Genomic DNA, 22,502 nt, shown 5'->3' with positions numbered 1-22,502 from the left:
AGCAACTTGGGAGGCTGAGGTTAGGAGGATTGCAAATTTTGAGGCCAGGGCACAATCCCTAGTACTGTGTGCATGGAAATATACACATAAAATTTGGACTTCTCAATATAAAGTTATCAGAATAAAGGGGAAGTCAAAAATAACAGGAATGTGGAGGACAGAGCCCTGGCAAAAGGATGTGTAAGCCTTTCAGGGAAATTAGAAGGCTCACCAATATTTTGTGTCCCTTCAAGTTCCCCCAGAGTTCATCAGGAAGATCATATATAGACAGAAACAGAAAAGAATTTAAGCCAGACAGGTTGGGTGCAATGGTGCACACATGTAATCCCAGCAGCTCGGGAGGCTGAGGCAGGAGGATAATGAATCCAAAGCCTGCCTCAGCATCTTAGCAAGGCCCTGAGCAACTCAGTGAGACCCTGTCTCTAATAAAATATAAAATAAAAAAGGATGGGGATGTGACTCAGTAGTTAAGTACCTCTGGGCTCAGTCCCCAGTACCAAAAAGAAAGAAAAAAGAAAGCGGGACAGATATCCCACCCTGCCTGGGATAGGGATACTAGCTTTCCAGGATTTCTGCTTGAAACCATTTAATTCTGGTTAGCTTATGTTCAACAAATACTTAACAGAAACCTTCAGATATGGTTTCCCAGGAGGAAAAAAACCCCAATTTCTCCATGGTGGTACAACCACTATCTTATGCTCAGAAGGCCAAGAATGAGCACCAGGCTCTCCTATAGCACCCATATGCCCTCACAATGGGAGAATATTCTTTTTCTCTTTTGGAGAGCCGACCCAAATATCTGAGTTTGGGAAAGGGGATGTTTTTGCCTGGCAGTAGGGGTGGGAAGGGAGGGTCTCTGAGGAATATCAGGGCTTTCACCACTTAAGTGCTGGGGAACTTGGTGGGGGCTGACTGAGTAGACACTGAAACACCAAAGCTGCCACCACCACGGGCTGATGCAAATTTTATTGAGACAATGTACAAACAGGCCATGGAAACAAGGGTTTTGATGCTGGGACCAGAAACGTAAAATGGAATACAAAAATAAAAAGGCACTAATCTGTTAAGAAAAGACACTCAATGTATTCTAAGAATATAAGTCATTTAATACTGTTAATTTTATAGCACAAAATAAAACAAGCTATGATCCCCAAAAATAATTTTAAAAGCTTACACAGAAAATATTATTGCCTGAAGTTTATGATCTTTAAGTTACAGGTCAAAAGAGTTTTACGTTGTTGTTTTAAAACACACAGTGAAGACCGTCAAGAAGCAAGGCCACTGTTCCTCCTGCAGGGACAACGATCCTGTCTCAGAGAACTGTCCTTCTACTCCTTTAGAATATACAACCAGCTCAGTGTTCACACTGACAGTAGTTACCAGGGACATGGCTCTCCAGTCCCAGTGGGTGGAGTTTGAGGCAGAGCTCAGTGATGTCCACAGAAAGCATTAGTCTTAGGTACTGTGTTAAAACAATCAAGAATTCACTCATTTTAAGAGGTTAATGAACATAATATTAAAGGATTAAATTATAAACACCTGGCACAAAAACACATCATCCCTTTTCAAAAAATAAAATGTTCATATTCCTCTGAGCAAATGTTACAAGAGCAGTGGCCATCTTATCTCAGGCCTGTCTTGTCTGTAAACAGCTGTAAAGGAAGGCCAGTACAGTGCCAGGGGTACAAAGTTCCAAGGAGGGTGCAGCAGTCCTTTCCTCTTTCCATGAGCACAGAAGGTGTTGAGTCTGGGTGGCCAAAGTTAAAATCACCAATGGCAGCTGGTCAATGCACCCTCTTTGTTAACCATATCATTATGTGGTTACCAAACAGTGCACGAATGACAAGGATGACTCCGGTAGTAGAGGTTCTTTCCAGGACAAATACATTTTTAATCAGACTCTCAATACCTTCTAGTACATAATTTGTTTCCTTTCCAGGTGAAAAATCATAGTGAATTAATTTAGAACACAGTATTTTCTATAACACAGGAAAGAAGAGCAAGTACTAATAATGAACGGTCATAAAAGGAAACCCACCCCTGGGTCAAATCTGCAGTGCTCTATGAAGTACTAACGTCTTCCTAGTCTGGTGGCGACCAAGGCACTGAAGCCAAGGCAAAGGTGCAGCTTCCCATTATTTAGTGTGAAAAAACAGAATTTCTCCACCCAATTAAAAACAAAACAAAACAAAACAAAAACCTGATAAGGTTCTTAGTCAAAAAGTTACTTCTTTTGGCACACATCTTGAGAACTCAGAATTCAGGACTTTTGAGCTGACTCCCCTAGGCAACCCTGGAAACATTATCAGCTGAAGTAATTCATTATGGAACCAAACTCCAGGTTTGTGGGGTGTTTTCTGAAGCACTTCCCTACAGGGTGGGTCTTGCTATTGGTCAGTAGACCTGGCAGAAAGGAAACGCTGCTTTCTAAAATGGCCATTTACTGCTTATAATCTGAGCCAACTGCTATAGTCAAAAGGTGCCAAGCCCTTCAGCTATGTCTGGTTTTAAAAGACCTTAGGGTTTGTGCCCTCTCTGATCAAGGCTACACACTCCACTCAGACGAAGATGCCAACAAGGGCAGGGTAGAACCAGGTCACTGGCTAAAAGGCAAGCAGTGTTTTTAGGCAGTTTAGAATTTTGTCATATTCCCACCACCTGTGGGTGTAAAGCTGGGCTGAACTCAGAACAAGCCACTAAACAGACTTAGCCAGAAAGGGCAACTGCCAAGAGATGGCCAGATTTCTCACTGGGTAAGAGGCTGATCTCTTAAGCATGTTCCAGGAAAACCACAGACAGGCAGCCACAGTGGTATTTTTTCCAACTGATTGCTATCAAGACTCTTTAAGATTCTTTAATATGGCAGTTATCAGCCTGATGGAATACTGATTTAAAGAGAAAGTGATAGAGAAATGGAAACACTGGCTATTTTGCTGATTCTGTCACCAGAATATATTGCTCTGAACCTCAAAACCTAAGTGCCTCCAGAGATAGGGCTATAGTTGCAGCAGATGCCCCATAAATGATAGAATTACTTATTAGGTTGCTGCTACATTTCTGCAGTATTCATTTTGAGGTGAAGCTTGTCTTCACCAGAGTCCAGAAGGGAGAGCAGAATGTACTACATAAAGGTTCCAGAATTCTTATCTGCCATGCTCAGCAGAGGAGCAATCAGTTGCACTTGGACCAGCTGGCTTGTATAAATAGGTCTCTTTTAACTAACCGGGAAATACTTTAGTATCAACAAAGTAACAAATGGTTAATGGTAAACTGGTTAAGGGTTCTCCCTAGTCACAACACTAGACCTCAAGTGTATGAACCAATTTCCAGTTTGCATATCCTTTGCTTGGAAGCATCATGGACGACATAGTCTGTGAAATCAACAGCAGCAGCGCCACCTTTCTCCAGCAGTCCAGGAAGGTTGAGCTGGGGCAGCAAGGACTGGGTGGGCTTCAGTGAGTGGAATTCAATGATTCTATGAACCTCACTTTTAAAAGAAATTTAAGTTGTATAACTTAAAAGGGGTACATTTACTAAAAATCGGGACAGAAAATTGGCCAAATGTTCCATTCCCTCACCCTCACTCTTGTCACTGGCAAACAAGGTAAGCAAAGGTTTCCCCAAATCACACCTGATTCTGATGCTTTTGGGGACAAAGTAATCCAACAGGCTGTGCAAATAGCTTGGCACACCATGACTGCTGATTTATTGTGAGTGTTATTTTCCATATGGCAAAACAAGGTACTATTGACAACCAAGATAATAAAGGCCTTCACACTTCAGACTTGTTCTTTTCATATTCCTTTAGTTACAGCAGCTTCAGTTTAGCTCAGAGGCAGTGCCATTCCTTGGACTATCACAAAAATTTAACCTGCTACTTAAAAATCTGTTCAGAACACACAAGTCCAATTAGTCTTCCAAAACCAAACCAAACCAAAAGAAAATGAAAGAAAATCCAGATTTTATGTGTGGAGGGGGTGTTTAGGACAGAATTCTCTCTTCCTTAAGTTTCACTTCCTGTGTTGTTCAGGAAAAACAAGTTGGTGGTGGAGCCACTGCTTTGTAGAACAGCGACATGCAGGATCTCTCGCTATGGCCTCTAGCGATGAACATGACAGAATCGGTCCCAAGTACAAATGGGGCAGCGATGAGAAGGAAGACCCTTTCCTTGTCAACTTCTCTCCACTTGTGTGCTTCCACCAGTATTTCCAGTTTATGATCCAAAAGAACTCTAAAATCGGCTACTCTGACAATACGACTATGATACAGATGTCAGGAGTCAGCCACTGTGTGCATTCCAATGTGTATGAGAGATCATCAGTCTGCAGAAAGCTGGACGCTGGCAATGCAGTGTAACTTGCCTATGAGAGAGAATGCTTTCCCACTTCAAAGACTATGACAGGCAGAACAACAAAGCAGCAGAAAACAGGGCAACAGCAATCACTCATTTTCATCTGGGTTTTGAGGGTCAATGATTTTGACGTGTGTAAAGGGAAAAAGCCCTTTGCGCCCATTCACCTCACCTTCCCACTGGCCATTGATATTCATCCTGGTGACTTTCACAATGTCACCAACCTACAGGGATGGAGAAAGAAAACAAAGTTAGTATTGCTCTGCAAATAAGAAAAATCACAAGCATTATCCAAAGGAAGTGATTAATTTTTCCCCTGACAGGGGTATGTCTTCTCTATTCCAATTCATATCAGATGGGAACTGTTGTCACCAAGACTGAGCAGCAATGATGCCTCCCTGACCTATACATTTCTCACTCCCTTTATGGGAAAATCACTGGGAAAAGCCCAGTTCTGAGCATCTTAAAACACAGGGTGATGGAAATTCTACCTACTGCCAGATGACAGGTCCCAGATAAGGTCTGCTCAAGAGAAAGGAGGAATTTGATTTGGCAAGTGGTTTTCAAATTGTTCTGGAGATCCAGAACAGAGTTCTAGGGAGGTGCTTTAAGGGTCCAACAAATGTCTGTTTGGGACTTCTAATTTTATAAAATTAAATTTTATAAAGTTATTATAAAAGCACATTCAAATTTGCTATAGTCTCTGACATATTAACCTGTGCTGCCCTAGTAAGCTGCTTTTTATGCAGACCCTCCTTGGAAAAAAAAGTTTGTCTTTACAAAACAGCAAGGTCAAAGCTTAAAAAAGCCCCAAATCTACCTTTGTGTTTTGTAAAACAAACAAACAACAAAAACCTACCACCACTTGCAACAAAATAAAGTCAGAAATAAACTGGATGCTAGATGGCAATATAAGACCACATCCCTCTACTACTTAGCTACATTCCCAGCTCCTTCTCATTCCTTTTTAAAGTAATTCTTAGGTTTGGGTAGCTCAGAAGCAAAACACATGCTTATTGGCACACCTGATTTAATTCACAAAACCACCTTAAAAAAAAACAAAACTTTCCATGTCATAATTTGGGATCCATGTAATATTTCATTTTGACAAGAGCAGGTAAGATTTAGAAGTCCACTTGCCACAGCTGGGGCCATTCAGTGTGAAGGCCAGCCCTCCTGGAGCTTGCCACTACACTGCTCTAACACAGGACTTGGGAGGAGTTACACCTGCTTTTCCTCGTTACTAGGTGGGTCACTGCACTTGGAGGGTTAGATTCCAGGTGCCAAAAGGGCATATATCTTGCCTCAAGTTTGTTAATTTCAGTTGGCCTAAGTTACATATGGTAAATCTGAGAAACAAAATAAAACCTGCCTTCCTGAAAATCCTGCCCCAGGCAGCCTTCTCCTATTTCTTGGGTCAACTTATTCCCGCAGCCTAAGTGAATGTGCTCTCACCTCTTGCTAATCATTCCTACCTCAGGTTCCCCCAGACTCTTACTGCCTGGTTCTACCAATCAGTCACCAAGTGTTGAGTCATCTGCCACCATCTATGTCACATCAGCCCAATCATCCCAACTTTCAACCTCCTCTCCTACAACTAAACCCCATATGCTGAATATTGCTCCCATTCACCAAAGCTCTCCTGGTGGTCCAATTCTAGTGCTCTACCTTTATGATGTTCTGTGATGCTTTACATCAAAGATTTCACTCGCCTCCGTCCCTTCCCTCTGCCCCTCTTTTGTGTGGTATTCTGTAAAGTAACCCTACCAGGTGGGATCCCACTGATACTTATAGAAAGCAAGCTTCTGTGAGGTCAGGTCCTTGTCCTCCAAGACATCCCCAATGAAGCTCCATCCTCTGTTCTTCCAGTTACCTCTTCACTCCTAATACACACCACTACCATATGGTAGTCTGAAGGAGGGGAACCCGCTTTATCATTCTGTACTCTGTGTATGTTACAGATCTCTTGTAAACTATTTTCTGGGAAGGTATGCAGAATTAGGCAAAAGATCAGAAACTAGTAAGCCAATATCCCCAGAAGTTGGGGATAGACAGTCAAGCAGTGTTCTCGAGGGCGAAAGTGGCTGGTTTAAGGATGTTGGGGCAGAAAGAATGACCTTTTTTTTTTTTTTTTTTTTGCGGTGCTGGGGATTGAACCCAAGGCCCAAGGCCTTGTGCTTGCAAGGCAAGCACTCCACCAACTGAGCTATCTCCCCAGCCCAGAAAGAATGACCTTTTAACATATAAAAGAAAACCAAATCATTGCTCTACTTTGTCAACCCCCTCTAACTCCTCCTTTCTGCACTGATCTTCATGCTCTGCCTAATCTGGTTCTGCCACCTCATTTCATGCCACTCTGCCCTTCCCCTCCAACCACAATGACTTCTATTTCTCAAACTTGCCAAGCTCTTTTCTAGATACATACTATACGAGAGGTGCAAGGGTATGCCATTATACTTTTAAAATCTCAAGAGGTTAAAAATCACATTTCAGAACTGTGGATGTAGCTTAGCAGTCAAGTTCTTGCCTAGGCGGTATGTCTTAGACTCCATCTCCAGCACCACAAAAAAAATTAATAAAAACCTCTCACATTTCTCGCTTTTGCCTGGAATTGCCAAGCTAATAAAAAGAAATCTTGGATCTGCTCTTTCACACTTCGAAGACAGAAACATAAGTGACTCTTAGCAAAATCAAACAAGTCCTAAAGACTACTCAGAGGTCCTCAATAAAGCCTCTCTTGCAGACAATGAACACAGGAAGGCCCTTCAGGCAACTCCCAGTAGTCTTTGCAAACAAGATGTTTACTCTGCTCAGAGCCCTGGGTTATGTTCTACATTGTGTACTTAGGATACGTAAAGGCACAACTTGAGTATCAGACATATCTAAACAAAAATAAAGATCTAGGATCTATGATTAAAGTATATAAATTTTTGTCTCCTTAGAACAAATATAAGGTAGCACGGTGCAGCAGTCTGTCATGAGCTTTAGAGCATGATAGAATTTCCTGAAAGTTCAGGTGCTGCCATTTTTAGTGGCTACTTGACTATGGCAAACTGCTCAAGTGACTCCAGGTATGGTTCCTTCTGACTTTAGAAGATTCTTACAATATTTAATTGAAAACTACACGAGAACTATTAACTAGAACACCCTACAAAGAAGATGGTAACTGAATAGAGCTCCCTCAATTGGTCATGCCCTTTGGAAGCACCAAAGCAAGAGTCAAGCACAAAACCTTGTTAGTAACAAAGGTCCCCTCAAAAATGACGAGGGGACAGGAAAAATGACAATTTAGAATGAAAGATGACAGGGAGGCCTAAAAACACAAGTCTAATAAATTACTGTGATAGATATAGCAGCTGAAGAAGACAATGGGAAGATGGAGAAAAAGGTGAGCCACATACAGAAACTTGCCAGGAACATTCATATCTCAGTTAATTGCTGATTTTGGCACTTTATAGGATATTCTCCACATAATCCTAACTAATTAATTTAATAAGATTTACTAAATATTTATTGTATGGAAAATGAACGGGTCGGTTCCTATTCTCAATAGGTCGGTTCCTATTGTCCATTGTGGGATGGACAATAAATAATCCACTGTCCAGACATGGCACATACTCATTGTTATGTAACAACACAGTATAAAAACAGCGGTACTGAATTAACACTATAGAGCTCAGAAGCAAGAAGTTATTGCTTCAACGGAGAGAACTTGGACCTGCAACACAGGTCAAAGAGCAGCCTAGGAAAAAAAGACTGGCATGGGGTTTTCTAATAGTCATTCTGGCCTTGCACGAGTTTCTTTCTTTCTCTTTTTCTCTTTTTGGGTGCCAGGGATTGAACTCAGGGTCTTGTGCATGCTACGCATACCCTCTATCACTAAGCTTCACATCTAATCCTAGGAGTTTCCCTCGGTTGGGTCCTTTTGCTATGAATCCAGAAGGGCACTGACTCATACTACAAAAAGGAATAATGAATAGAGCAGCAAGATGGCTGTGAAGTAACCATTTTAGAATCTGAGGTTGAGTGCTATTTGATAAAACTGTGAGAGAAGTTGGTCTATAGTCAGGTCTGCACAGAACTGTGGGCGGCAGGCTATATAACATAGTCAGGAGGACATCTTTCAAGTATGAAACTTACTTTGGAGGGTATCAAACCGGTAAAAGTAAACTTAAGCCTAGACAATGTCACTGACCTTATCAATGGACCAAGAGAAGGCATGTAACTGATGCACCATCTGTATGAACTTTCACCATATAAAACTGGACAATCCTAATCATTATTTGAATTGTCCTAAGGGAAGGTAGCTCCATGGTAGAGCACTAGTTTGCCATACGTGAGGCCCTGGGTTTCATCCATGGCACTGGAAAGGACATGACAGGACAGGAATGTTAAAATGGTATGTTTTTGCTTGACTACACTTAAAATGGGGAAATAAACATTTAAGCATATATACTAGGAGCAAAAGCCCTGTTCTTTGTCTGGTAAAGACCTCGCAAAGAGAAGACAAGAGGGCATGTACTTCCTGCTGTCAGCAATAGTTTCCTTCATTCCTTTAGTCCAGTGTGTCCTAGAAATAACTACTGTATGAATTCTGGCACTTGATTAAAAGAGTAGTCAAGGCCCTGGAAGGCCAAAATACTGGTTGTCCATTTGTTTTTTGGCTTTCCCACCAGCCTCCACATCCCATACTGATATTCTCAGACTGCATCTCTCAAATTACTGAGGCTGGCCTCAAACTTGCAATCCTCCTGCTTCAGCTTCTTAAGTTGCTGGGATTACAGGTATATGTCACCATGATGAACTCTATAACTCATTTTTAATACTAAAAAAAAAACAAAAAACAAAAAAACAAAAAAAACACCATTCACCATTATCCTTCAAGGATCAAAAGGACTGCTTACTGGCTAACACTTCTTGTGAAAACACAGGGATTTTATTTTAGAATTAGGCAGAGGTCAAAGGAATCACAGGACATTATGCTGGGATGTAAGAGAATGTAGGTTTTAAGGAAGAAGTGAAATTAGGAATGGTGGTGCATGCCTGTAATCTCAGCAACTCTGAAGATTGAAGAAAGATTATAAGTTTGAGGACAGTGTTGGCAACTTAGCAAAATAAAAAATAAGAGGGGGGGCTGGGGAGATAGCTCAGTTGGTACAAGGCTTCAATCCCCAGCACCGCAAAAAATAAATAAATAAATAAATAAATAAATAAATGGGGCTGAGATGTAGCTCAGTGGTACAGTGTTGCTGGGTTCAATTCCTAGCACCACAATAAACAAATTAATTAGTTAATTAACTCTATTCAGAGGACACAATCCTACATACATAAATTCCCAAAGATTCCACATGAAAAATATAAAAATAAAATTCAACAAAGTTGCAGAGTACAAGATGAACACACAAATATCAGTGATGATTCCATGTCTAATGAACAATTCCATTTATAATACATCTAGAAGAATAAAATAACTGCAACAAAATGATCTACCTCCAGTAGCAAACAACAACAAAGATGAAGAACTCAAAGTTCCAGATCTCAAAATTATTACACAAGGTTACAGTAACTAAAACAGTATGGCATTATCATATGAGAACTTATACAGAAAAATGCAAAAAAACGGAGTTCAGAAATAAACCATACATATATGCCAATTGAGTGTGTGTGTGGAGTTGAAGGGGGGAGGGGGAGGGGGAGGGGGAGGGGGAGGGGGAGGGGGAGGGAGAGAGAGAGAGAGAGAGAGAGAGAGAGAGAGAGAGAGAGAGAGAGAGAGAGAGAGAGAGAGAGAGAGAGAATGAATATGGAGGAGACAGACACTGGGAATGGAACCCAGAGGCATACTACTACTGAGGTACATTCCTAGTCCTTTCATTTTTTTGGTTTGGGATGGTCTTGTGAAATTGCCAAGGCTGGCATTGAACTTGCAATCCTCCTACTTCAGCCTTCCAAGTTGTTAGAATTATAGAAGTGCACCATGGTGCCTGTTCTTTGCCCATTTTAAAAATTGGGTTGTTTGGGTTTTTTAGTTGTTGAGTTTTAGAAGTTCTTTACATATTCCAGACATTCAATTTTTTGACAGATATGACTTCCAAATGTTTTTTTTTTTTCCATTTTGTAGGTTGCCTTCTCAGTCTCTCAATAATATCCTTTAATACACATTCGGAATCATGCCAAGCCTTCAATTGTTGTTTTAAATGGATGAACCATATGATATGAATTACATCTGACAATTGCTTAAAAAACAAAAAACAATTGAGGAGCTGGGTGCCATGGTGCACACCTGTAATCCTAGCTACTTGGAAGGCTGAGGGCTCAATGGTAGAGCACTTGCTTTGCATGTGTGAGGTCTGGGTTCAAATCCCAGCACTGCAAGAGAAAAAAAAAAAAAAAAAAAAAAAAAAAAAAACCTGGCTCAGTGGGGGCTCTGCCACATACTACCTGGAAGACTTCCAGAGAATGATACAAATCTCAAGTTCTAAGTGTGTAAAAAAATGAGGTTGGTGCCATTTGCCTCTAGGGCAAGAATGAAAATAAAACTGTGAGACCCCTTGCTGATGGTTCTTCTTACTCAGCAGCTATTACCAGATACAGAAAACAGAGGAGGTCAGCATAAAGGACTAGGCTGGCTGGGCATGGTGGTGCACATCTGTAATCACAGTGACTCAGGAGCCTGAGATAGGAGAATTACAAGTTCAAGGCCAGCCTTAGCTACATACTCAGGCCCTGAGCAACTTAGTGAGACTGTCTCAAAATTTAAAAATAAAATAAAAAAGGTTGGGGGATATAGTTCAATGGTAAAGCACTCCTGGGTTAAATCCCCAGTACCAAAAAAGAAAGAATGAATGAATGGATGAATGGACTAGGTTGGAACAGGCCTTACCTGAAACCCAGTAGGGTCCCAACTTCATGGTATTTTCACCCAATTTACACATTAAGAGAAACAAAGATCTTTTGAAAATAATTATCTCTCATCCTGGGGAAGGTATCTATTCTGAGGCTGGCGGTAGGAAGATCACAAGTTCAAGACCAGCCTCACCAACTTTTATTTTGTCTAAAAATTAAAAAAAGGGCTGAGGATGTAGCTCAGCAGTAGACTGCCCCTGGATTAAAGTTCCAGCAGCCCCCCCTACATATATATATACATCTCTGATTCATAACCCACTGAGAATATGATATGCTAGAAGAAAAAAGTGTTATTAAAAACATGAAAAAACAGACAACCCCTACCACCAAAACAAAACAAAACAAAATCCTCAAGAGTCAGGCAATAGTGTTACATATCCAATAGTCTCAACTAACTGGGAGGCTAAGGCAGGAGAATTTCCTGAGTTCAGGAGTTCAAGATCAGACTAGGCAACATAGCAAGATTCTGTCTCTTTAAAATAGAAACAAAACAAAAACACCTAGAACCTTAAACTCTGAAGGACTTTCTGAATATTCTTACTCTTTTTTTTTTTTTTGGTACCAGGTTTGAACTCAGGTGCACTCAACCACTGAGCCACATCCACAGCCCTATTTTGCATTTTATTTAGAGACAGGGTCTCACTGAGTTGCTTAGTGCCTCACTTTTGCTGAGGCTGGCTTTGAACCTGCTTCCTCCTGCCTCAGCCTCCCAAGCTGCTGGGATTACAGGCGTGTGCCACCACACCTGGCAGTATTGTCATCAAGGATACATAAGTACTTTTGGCACTAAAGAAAACAAGTAAATAAAATTCATAAAACTAGATGCTGTGAAGGACAACTGACACATCAAAGACAGAAGGATGGAAGTGATACTTATTCAGTACTGACAAAAAGACCAAGGGTAGGATTGCTGAATCTGTGAGGTGGCAACTACTTGATTCCCAGTGACTTAGGAGGCTGCGACAAGAGACACATAAGTTTGAGGCCAGCCCCCTCAACTTAGTGAGACATCAAAATAAGAGAAGGCAAAGGATGGAGCTCAGTGGCAGAGCACCCCCGAAGTGGGGCGGGGGCGGGGGAAATCACAGGAGCTCTGGATGTCAGAGAATGAGCAAAACACACTACAGATTATTTTCCCCGCCCCCAGTACAAGGGACTGAACACAGGGGTGCTCTACCACTGAGCTACATTCCCAGTCCTTTCTAACCAAATCAAACAAAAAACTCTAAGAAGGTGGTGATCATACATAGGCCTCTGGGGATCACTAGTAAGATGCTTCATAATGACCTTGAAGAGACCTAATATACTATGGAGAATAAGCTATAGGTCACCCAGCCTAAGGAAATCATCTGAGGGGGAGAAAAAATAAATAAATAAAATAAAACAAAATAAAAACCCAACCAGTACCACTGAAATCTAAATTTGCTTTGCAGGCTATCTCATCCCAGTAAGTAGAAACGCAATAAAGAAATGTTAATGTAGGGCTGGGGTTGAGGCACATGTGAGGCACTGAGTTCAATCCCCATCACCCCATTAAAAAAAAAAAAAAAAAAAAAACTAAACAAAATAAAGGATTATGTCTATCTAAAACTAAAAATTAAAAAAAAGAAAAGAAACTGTTAATGTAAATTTAATTCCCACAAATGAAACATTGATTGGTAAAGTGGAAAACTAAGAATTCCAGGACAGAAGTGAAAGAAATTTATACCATAGGACTTGGGAAAGATTCAGAGACCAGTTGGGTGGAGCACATCTGTAATCCCGGCAACTCAGGAAACTAAAACAGAAGGATCAAAGTTCAAGGCTAGCTTTAGCAACTTAGCAAAAATTAAAAAGGGCTGGGATGTATACCAGTGGGAAATTACCCTTGGTTCAAAAAGAAAAAATACAAAAAGAAAAGGGGGGAAAAAATTCAGAGACTACATGCAAATCCAATGGCTAAGGTTTCAAAACTGGGCAAAGACAATCCAAGAAGAGCATACAATCATAGATGACCCCGAGGGGAGCAAAGAGCAAGTATCTTAAGGACAATGCTAAATTCATACTAAGAACCCTGAGAGCCATAATACATACATACACACCTACATACCAAAGATGGAAGGATACTCTTAGGCTGGTAAGGTTAGATATACATTAAAGTGTTGGCAAGCAGGAACCAAAGTCCAAGATTGGTCTTCTGCCACAGAACAATCACTGGTAGACCTAGGAAGGGCTCTCTGTTTCACATCAAAACAGAGAATATGGGCTGGGGTTGTAGCTCAGTGATAGTGTGCTCGCCTAGCATGCATGAGGCCCTGGGTTTGATCCTCAGCACCACATAAAAATAAAGGTAGCGCTGGGGTTGTGCCTCAGTGGCAGAGTGCTTGCTTAGCATATGTGAGGCACTGGGTTTGATTCTCAGCACTGCATATAAAAAAATAAATAAAGGTCATCGACAACTAAAAACATATATTAAAAAAAATTTTTAAATAAAGGTAGTGTGTCCACCTACAACTAAAAAAAATTTTTTTAAATACCCCAGAGAATATAACAAATTCTATAAAAACAAACTGGTCAGTCTGAAATCAAACCTGGACAAAATTCTGGATGTGATCGGCAAACAGATGGTTTATGAGGATTTAGAATGGAAAAAAGGAGTTTGGAAGTAGTATAGGCTCATAACAGACCAACCTCACCTGTCTTTTCATAGATATGTGACATAAATCAGATGAGGCTGCCTAGAAGGACGTTAGTTCCAAAACCTAAATAATTATTTTACAAAACCTGCAGGTAACATAAAATTGAGGGGCTTAATCAACCTGCTACATGATATAATCAGGATTAGAAACGATTCAGAAATGGTGTACATATAGTATAACAAAACAACACAAAAATTCAAGAAGGCCAACTCTAAGATCATGGACTTGATTCCAATCACTAAAGTCAGGCATACACTCCCACTGAAGCAAGAGTTCAGAGTTAAATCAGGTGTGGTGGTGACACTGTGATCTTAGCAGCTCAGAAAGCTAAGGCAGGAGGAGACCCTGTCTCAAATGAAAAATGAAAAGGTCTGGGAATGCAGTTCAGTGGGAAAGCATACCTGGGTTCAATTTCCAGTACCAAAAAACAAACAAAAAGAACACTGGGCTAAGTAAACATAGGAAAGAGGCTGCTTGTAGACTTTTTCCTGTAGATTGCTAGAATGTAAGAACTTATTAACTACTGGAGTCATACAATTCAGAACAAATCACCTTAAGAGATTATAAATTCCAGAAATTCCACAAGGACATAAATATGGTTTTGTTCACTACTATATCCCAAGTTCTAGTCTGCCTCTTAATCAGTACTTGATAAAGCTCTAACGAGTAAATGTTTTAAGAGGTGTCCAAGTTGAGATTAGAGTGCCAATGGATTTTGACATGTATAAGGCTTATGCATTAGGAAAATGGCTAAATGACCTAAAGGGCTTTAAAATTTTAGTTAGCTAGGCAGGGCAGCACATGTCAGTAACTCAGCAACCCGGGTGGCTGAGGCTGGATAATCCCAAGTTTAAGGTCAGCTTCAGCAACTAAGCAAGGCCCTGTCTCAAAATAACGTAGTCCAGTAATACACCACCCCTGGTTTTGATCCCCAGTACAGGGGGTGGGAGATAGGGGATGGGATGACAAACTTGTTTTTCTCCTTGATTTATATCATTCTATCCTGAATTACTTTTTAAAGTTTCACTTGCAGTCTAAGTAATTGTTATTCTCCCTCCACAGAATCTGTTCCACTGACTGATTCCTGCAGACCCCCAGCTCATATCACCAATTATTTTCTTAACTCACAGCATCAGAAATGTGCAACAGACTTTCAATTTAGATACTTGGATACAAAATTTCATACAGTAAACACTCTTTACAAGAATGTGGGTACCCAAGACTAAGCACAATTTTAAAGATGCTAAGAAATTTCTTATTCAGTCAGAAAGCATACTGGAATACCAGTGAGAATATTATTAAAGGGAAATCAAGGATCTGCTGTAAATTTAAAATCAATAAATAAAAAAGGCAAATTGCCTACAAATTTCAGAATTTCCTTCAGTTGTGGGAAACTGGCTGCTTCATCCTGCAAATGAAGGCATTGCAAGAAAATTGTTACCTCCTCAGTTCATGTGGTATGGCAAAAGCCCACTTTCCCCCTTTGTCTTCTGCTTCTTCTGTCCTTTGCCTGGCATGCTGAATGTGCTGACCTACTTGCAGACACTCAGTGGTGTTAATCACTTTCATGCAAGTTCTTCCCTCTCAGGAATGCCTTCCCTCACTTTGCCCAGCTAGCTTCTATTCATCTTTCAAAACTCATTTCAAGCCAGGAGTAGTGGTGCATGCCTGTAATCCCAGAGGCTGGGGAGGCTGAGGTAGGAGGATCAAAAATTCAAAGTTAGCCTCGGCAACTTAATAAGACCCTAAGCAACTCAGAAGACCCTGTCTCTAAATAAAATATTTAAAAGGTTGGGGATGTAGCTCAGTGGTAAAGTGCCCCTGGGTTCAATCCCTGGCACCAACCAACCACCAAACAAACAAAAAAACTCACTTCAAGGGTCATGTCTCCTCCAAGAAGGCTTTCCAGACCGTTATCTACCTACATTGCCAACGTCCCCACCTACTCACACTGCTGGCTTCTGTCTCTGCCCTTTCACTAGATGGTAAGCTCCTTAGTGCAAGCACCCTACTGGGTGGCTAAATAAATGGGTCCTTAATGAACAAACATCAACTCTTAGAGCCAGGCTGCTTTTTAGGTTAGCCTTACATAATTCGCTTAAGATTACGCAAGTAAAAGCAGGTCCACAATATCTCCCTAATCACCTTACTTCTTCAATGTCAGGGAAAACAAAAAACCTAACAACAGCACCCTTCCTACAAGTATTTTCTGCTGGTCAATGGTCTTTTTTTGGAAAGGGCTACATTGCCTTCCTCAGCCTGATAACTTTCTTATAAGATGTGACCTGCTTTTCCTAGGAGACCTTCAAATCCCACTATATATTCAGGGCATTAGAGACCTCTAATGTTTTCTGGGGTAGCAGAGATTGAATCCAGAGGGGCTTAATCACTGAGTCACATTCCAGCCTCCCCCACTTTAAAATCTGCAGGGTTTGTAAAATAATTATTTAGGTTTTGGAACTAACGTCCTTCTAGGCAGCCTCATCTGATTTATGTCACATATCTATGAAAAGACAGGTGAGGTTGGTCTGTTATGAGCCTATACTACTTCCAAACTCCTTTTTTCCATTCTAAATCCTCACAAACCATCTGTTTGCCAATCACATCCAGAATTTTGTCCAGGTTTGATTTCAGACTGACCAGTTTGTTTTTATAGAATTTGTTATATTCTCTGGGGTATTATAAAAAAAATTTTTTTTAGTTGTAGGTGGACACACTACCTTTATTTAAAAATTTTTTTTAATATATGTTTTTAGTTGTTGATGGGTCTGTTTTTATTTATTTACATGCGGTGCTGAGAATCAAATCCGATGTCTCACATGTTCTAGGCAAGCCCTCTACTGCTGAGCCACAACCCCAGCCCCTATTTTTAAATTCTGAAACAGTTTCACTAAATTGCTGAGGTTGGCCCATTGCAATCCTACTGCCTCATCCTTCCAAGTTGCTGGGATTAGAGATGTGCGCCACGGTAGGTGGTGAGAGTTCTGCTGTTCCTAAGGATTGGGGACACCCACCTTGATTTACCTTACACTGGTCACCATGTATTCCCATTCAAATCAATTAACAGGACCAATTCATTTATTGAAAAGCAGCAAGAATGATGACAAGAAAGAAAGAAAGAAAGAAAGAAAGAAAGAAAGAAAAAAAGAAAGAAAGAAAGAAAGAAAAGAAAGGGAAAATGGCTAAACATAGATCAGTTTTTAATTTTCTCTACTTGAAGGAAGATTTTTACAAGAATCAAGGTTTATGAAAAACAGAACAAAATAAAACAAAAAAAACCTTGTGAAATAATTCAAGGACTACAGTTCACCTAAGCCATCCTCCTCTTCTGCAAATACTATCAAGGGGAATAAGGAAACTTCAATTACTGGCACATTTTGTTCTACTGTGTCACTGTTTCTCATTTTCATTTTAATACTTTTCCTGGTAACCTAATTGCATCAGTCCCAAAAGAGTTGTTTTAAACAGGATTAGACATCATTATCCTGATAGTTTTAGAAGATAACATAATCATAGAAACATTTATGTTACAGCTGAGTCTCATTTAAATACACAGAGAAATACCACTAAGTGAAGTGTAGCAAAGGGTTTTTCTTGGGTTCAGTGAAACACTCAGTGGCCCATTATAAAGCTTGGATGACTAGGTTAATTTCATGAGGAGACAGGTGTGGAGACTGACCTCTGGGGTTTTAGAGACTAGAAGAGCTGCGTAATGGCCAAATATGTGGGTTATCTTAAAATATACACTATTAACTAGGCTCTCACTCCTGGGCCTCTTAGTTACCTACTACCTAGGTAACTAAGGTACCTAGGTACCCCATCAAGGTTTAGACCTTGACAATACCTGTTTTCCTCCCTATAACTCCCTTGTACACACTCCAAGGAACACACCCATACAGTAGATACAGGTGTCTAAAATGCATAAAATTCTGACTGAGCACCTCAAACCTCAAGATTCTCATCCTGGTATGCCAACAATCAGTAGTCTAACACACAAGTCACACCTACTCTGAATCCCATGATGAGATGAGAATTCATTCATGTCTCAAAAAGCTGAAACCACAAAGCAAACTGGAAGGTATTAAGAGCCAAGTGTGTCCATTTATTCAAAGCTAATGAAATGTGGACCAGGCCAGGGATAGGTCTATGTAGTGGTAAGAAAGCTGAAGAAGGCCTGCTCAGATAGGATTATCTATGTGTGGAAGCAGCTTATTTTGGATTCTTTCTTGTTCTTCTGTGAAGTATACAAGCATCTGGATCCTTTCCAGTCTCTGATCCCTGTTGCAAGCCCTCAGGTGCTTGTTCTTTCCTTACAGTCAACATGAAAGAGTTGTAATCACCATCCTGAAACAAAGTTTCAGGTATAGTTCATTCAGACATTACTTCTGGTCCACAGAAAACTGAGGACCACCAATGGAAAAATATACATGAAACAAATTAAAGCTAACTTTTCCTGTGTGTAGGCTGTTTGTGGTTTAAATTTTGCTTTCTTGAAGCAACTGGCTCCATTACATCACCCTATTGTGATGCACCAGGGCTCTCTCAATCCTCCCCTATTTTGACCTTCAGGTGAATACAAAGGGTATAGTTACTAACAATCTATTTCTCTAACACATATGCAGTTTGATAATGCTAAAGAAGAGCAATAGCACTTTGTGGTTTAAACAGCATTTTCACAAGCATCATTTTATGTGATCTTCACAATAGCCTACTGAGGATAGCAATAAAAGCAATTTGCACATATTATTTTATTTAATTTTTTTGTAATTTGGATTTTACCGGTAAAGGTCAAGAAACTCAGAGATAGAGTGATCTCCCCCAGGTAAACAATAAATGAAAGACCTAGGCCCACCCCCCACCCCTGTTTTTTGTGGTACTGAGGACGGAACCCAGGGGCTATCACTAAACTACATCCATAGTCCCTGTTTACTTTAAGACAGGGTCTTGCTAAGTTTACCAGGCTGGCCTCCAACTTGGAAGTCTACGGCTTTAGCCTCGGGAGATGCTGGGATTACAGACATGTGCCACTGCTGCAGAAGTCTTTTTTATTATTTTTTAATCTTTTTGATACTGGAGACTGAACCCAGGGCACTTTACCACTGAGTTACAGTCCTATACCTTTTTATTTTGTATTCTGAGAAAGGGCCTCACTAAGTTGCTGAGAGTGGCCTTGAATTTGTGATCCTCCTTTCTCAGTCTCCCAAATCACTGGGTTTATAGGCATGTACCACCACACCCAGCTATAAGTCTTTTTGAAAAAGTAGTTAATGTGGGCTGGGAGCGTACTCAGTGGTGGACTACTTCTTGTGTGTGACCCAGACTCAGCCCCGAACACCATAAATAAGCAAATAAATAAATAGCAGTTAATGTTTACTTAGAAAATCACTCACAGTAATTAAAATGTTCAAGTTCTAGTTCCTGCTATAAATTATAAAATCTATAATAAGCAAGAACTGATATATTTAGGACTGATATATTTTAGTTTTTGCAGTGCTAGGGATTGAACCCCCAAACACATGCTAGGCAAGTACTCTTATCACTAAGCTACATCCCCAGCCCTGATATTAACTGATATTTTAAAACCATTCCGCTGCCTAACTGAAGACAGAATCTAAGAGATTTATCCATATTTCTCAACTGAACCCAGGTGTGCTTTTACCACTGAGTAAGTCCTCAGCCCTTTTTATTTTTTATTTTGAGACAGGTAGGTTCTCACTAAGTTTCTTAGGGTCTTGCTAAATTGCTGAGACTGGTCTTGAACTTGTAATTCTGCTTCAGTCTTCCAAATCACTGGGATTATAGCAAAGCACCATTGCACCTAGCCCAATGTTAGAAATATTGACCCACTCAAGTGGCTATGAATGTGTGTGCTGATTTTGTTCTAGGTAATGGGGGTTTATATGATTATCAAATTTCCTTAATGCAAAGAAAAATAGCCAGGCGTGGTGGTACATGCCTATAATACCAGCGGCTCAGGAGGCTGAGGCAGGAGGATTGACGTTCAAAGACAGCCTCAGCAACAGCAAGGCACTAAGAAACTCAGATCCTGTCTCTAAATAAAATGCGAAATAGGGTTGGAATTGTGGCTCAGTAGTAGAGTGCTTGCCTGGCACGTGTGAGGCCCTGGGTTTGATCCTCACCAAAACATAAATAAAAAAATAAAATAAAAAGTCCATCAACAACTAAAAAAAAATTAAAAAAAAAAAAAAAAAAAGAGAGAGAGAACCAGCTACTGTTGAGACTAAATCTATGAAGATTTAGAAACAGGAAAAAAGAGCAAGCAGGTTAAGAATCCGGGAGATGGACTGGGGATATAGCTCAGTTGGTAGAGGGCTTGCATCGCAAGCACAAGGCCCTGGGTTCAAATCCCCAGCACCGCAAAAAAAAAAAAAAAAAAAGGAATCCGGGAGAAACAGGAAACAAGAATCAGTGAGAAATACTAACAGCACAGCTCCCAAAAAAATCACCCAGTTCTCTAATTTTCATGAATATAATCTTAAATGAGCAGTCATTACTTTCAAGAATCTAAATTAAAACAGGTGCAGTGGTGCACACCTGTAATTCCAATGGCTCCAGAGGCTGAGGCAGGAGGATCACAAATTCAAAGCCAGCAATTTAACAAGACCCTGTCTCAAAATAAAAAATAAAATGGGCTGGGATATGGCTCAGTGGTTAAGCACCCCGGGTTTAATCCCTAGTACATAAAAAACAAAAACAACAACAACGAAAAACCCAACCACTAAAAATTAAAAACCAACGTCAAAGGACCCACAACGTCAATCTTAATATATTTTACCTCTAATGCCAAAGCAGTCTTGTCATAAGCACAGGGTACTCTTTTCTGGATTGCTTTTGCAAAGACAGGTCCATTCTGTGTGGATGGCAAAGGGTTGATCGCTGCTCCAGGAGTACTGGAAACTGCAGGTAGAGGAGTTGTGGTCTGAGGTTGAGCATATGCGTGAGCAGGTTCTGGGATGCCATAACTGTTGGAATTCCTATTTCCATGCTTTCCATGAGGTGAGGACCTCACCAGCTTTTCAACATAAGGGACAGGAATCATCCCAACTCGGCCATCCTTGTTCCGGGCACTCCACCACTGTTCTTCAGGCTTTTCTATTATCACCAGGATCTCACCCTTTTTAAAGGGCAGGTCTTCAGCATCATTCCCAGGAAAATCATAGAGAGTCCGTACATATTCCATATTTTCTTCTGCTGTAGGCAAGTTGGGAGCTGAGACAGATCCCACTGGTGGGCTTGGATACCTTAAGACAGAGAGAAAAAAAAAAAATCACTGTAGAGAAAAATCTTACTCTATACTAGTATCAGTCACATTTAATAAGCCACTCTTCTCTATAATAAGTATCTCCCTCTGTAGTCACAGTAGTTAAGAAGATTCTGTCATACTGTCCTTTCTTCAGTCTTTATTGTAACAAAAGTTAATATCCTGAATGTCTTTTCAAATTACATGTCATGTGCACATACACACACACAAACTCTGTTTTATAAGAACCTTTTATTCACATCATGTACAACCACAAGAATGGAAACCTAATTCGAATAAGTTATACTCCATATATGTATAATACGTCAAAATACACTTTACTGTCATCTCTATCTAAAAGGAACAAATTTTAAAAATAAAGTTAAAAAAAAAAGAGCCTTTTATTTTACATACAGATAACCTGATCTGAATTTATTTTTAAAATCTCAAGTATGATAGCTGGCTTCCTTTGAACCCTGTCACAACCATTACAAACTCTTCCACCCAGCCCTAATCTCATGGCTCACATCCTGCACACTTCCCTGGGCACACAAAAAGATGATGACAAAGGCCTCTGTCTCCTGAAAATAAGAACCAGAAAAGGATTTATATACTTGCCAAATTAAAAAAGTAAGCCACACATCCCATCTTGTACAAGAATTATCACCTAATCTTTAAAATAAACACTTGTACCAGGTGTGGTGTTGCATGCCTGTAGTGCCAGCTACATAGGAGGCTGAGATGGGAAGATCACTTCAGCTTACAAGTTTGACCAGGCTGGTCCACATAGTGAAAACCTGACACAAACAACAAAATAAAACAAAGTTTCACTGCAAATTCACAAGCATGAACTCTCAGGTAAGCATCAGTCCACAGGCACCACCACCTTCACTTTGCTTCACCACCTTCACTTTGCTTATCGATGCAACATGTATTTATTTGCTCAGTGCCTTGCAGAAAGCACTCCCAGAGACAGCTACAAAAGCAAAGTCCCAGCTGGAAATGTAGTTCAGTGCCAAAGAGTGCTACAAGAGTTTGATCACCAGCACTTTCCACATCATCCCCCAAAGGGGAATGGTGACAAGGAGAGGCAAGAGAGAGAAACAAACGTGTAGTTTCTGCCCCAAGGAAACTTCAATTATCATTCCATGTTCTCTGCTCCTAAATTCCAACTGGCCCAGTTTACAGCTTTCTTAAAATAAGAGTCCTGTATATACCTGTGGTGATTTCTCTGCCTAATATCACAGCACAGATGTCTCCACACATTTCTGGCTTCATCATGATCTCTTTTATGGCAAGGAAACATTTC

The 22,502-nt window shown here is 40.4% G+C and overlaps 1 protein-coding gene across 1 annotated transcript in view; it reads right to left on the bottom strand.

Annotated features, from left to right (window-relative positions):
• Positions 1-938: 938 nt before the first annotated feature.
• CRKL (CRK like proto-oncogene, adaptor protein) overlaps positions 939-22,502 on the bottom strand; it is a 32,174-nt gene continuing 10,610 nt past the window's right edge. The window contains exons 2-3 of the mRNA XM_079152145.1: positions 20,729-21,194; positions 939-4,575 (exon numbers count right to left, since the gene is read on the bottom strand). Of these exons, the coding sequence (XP_079008271.1) occupies positions 4,441-4,575; positions 20,729-21,194 (601 nt within the window). The 3' untranslated portion in view covers positions 939-4,440. The remainder of the gene's footprint in view (positions 4,576-20,728; positions 21,195-22,502) is intronic.

The sequence above is a fragment of the Sciurus vulgaris genome, assembly GCF_902686455.1.
Source record: "Sciurus vulgaris genome assembly, chromosome: 8".
In the NCBI taxonomy this organism is placed as follows: domain Eukaryota; kingdom Metazoa; phylum Chordata; class Mammalia; order Rodentia; family Sciuridae; genus Sciurus; species Sciurus vulgaris.
Note: the sequence above shows the minus strand (reverse complement) of the source record. Positions and strands in the feature narration are given on the sequence as shown.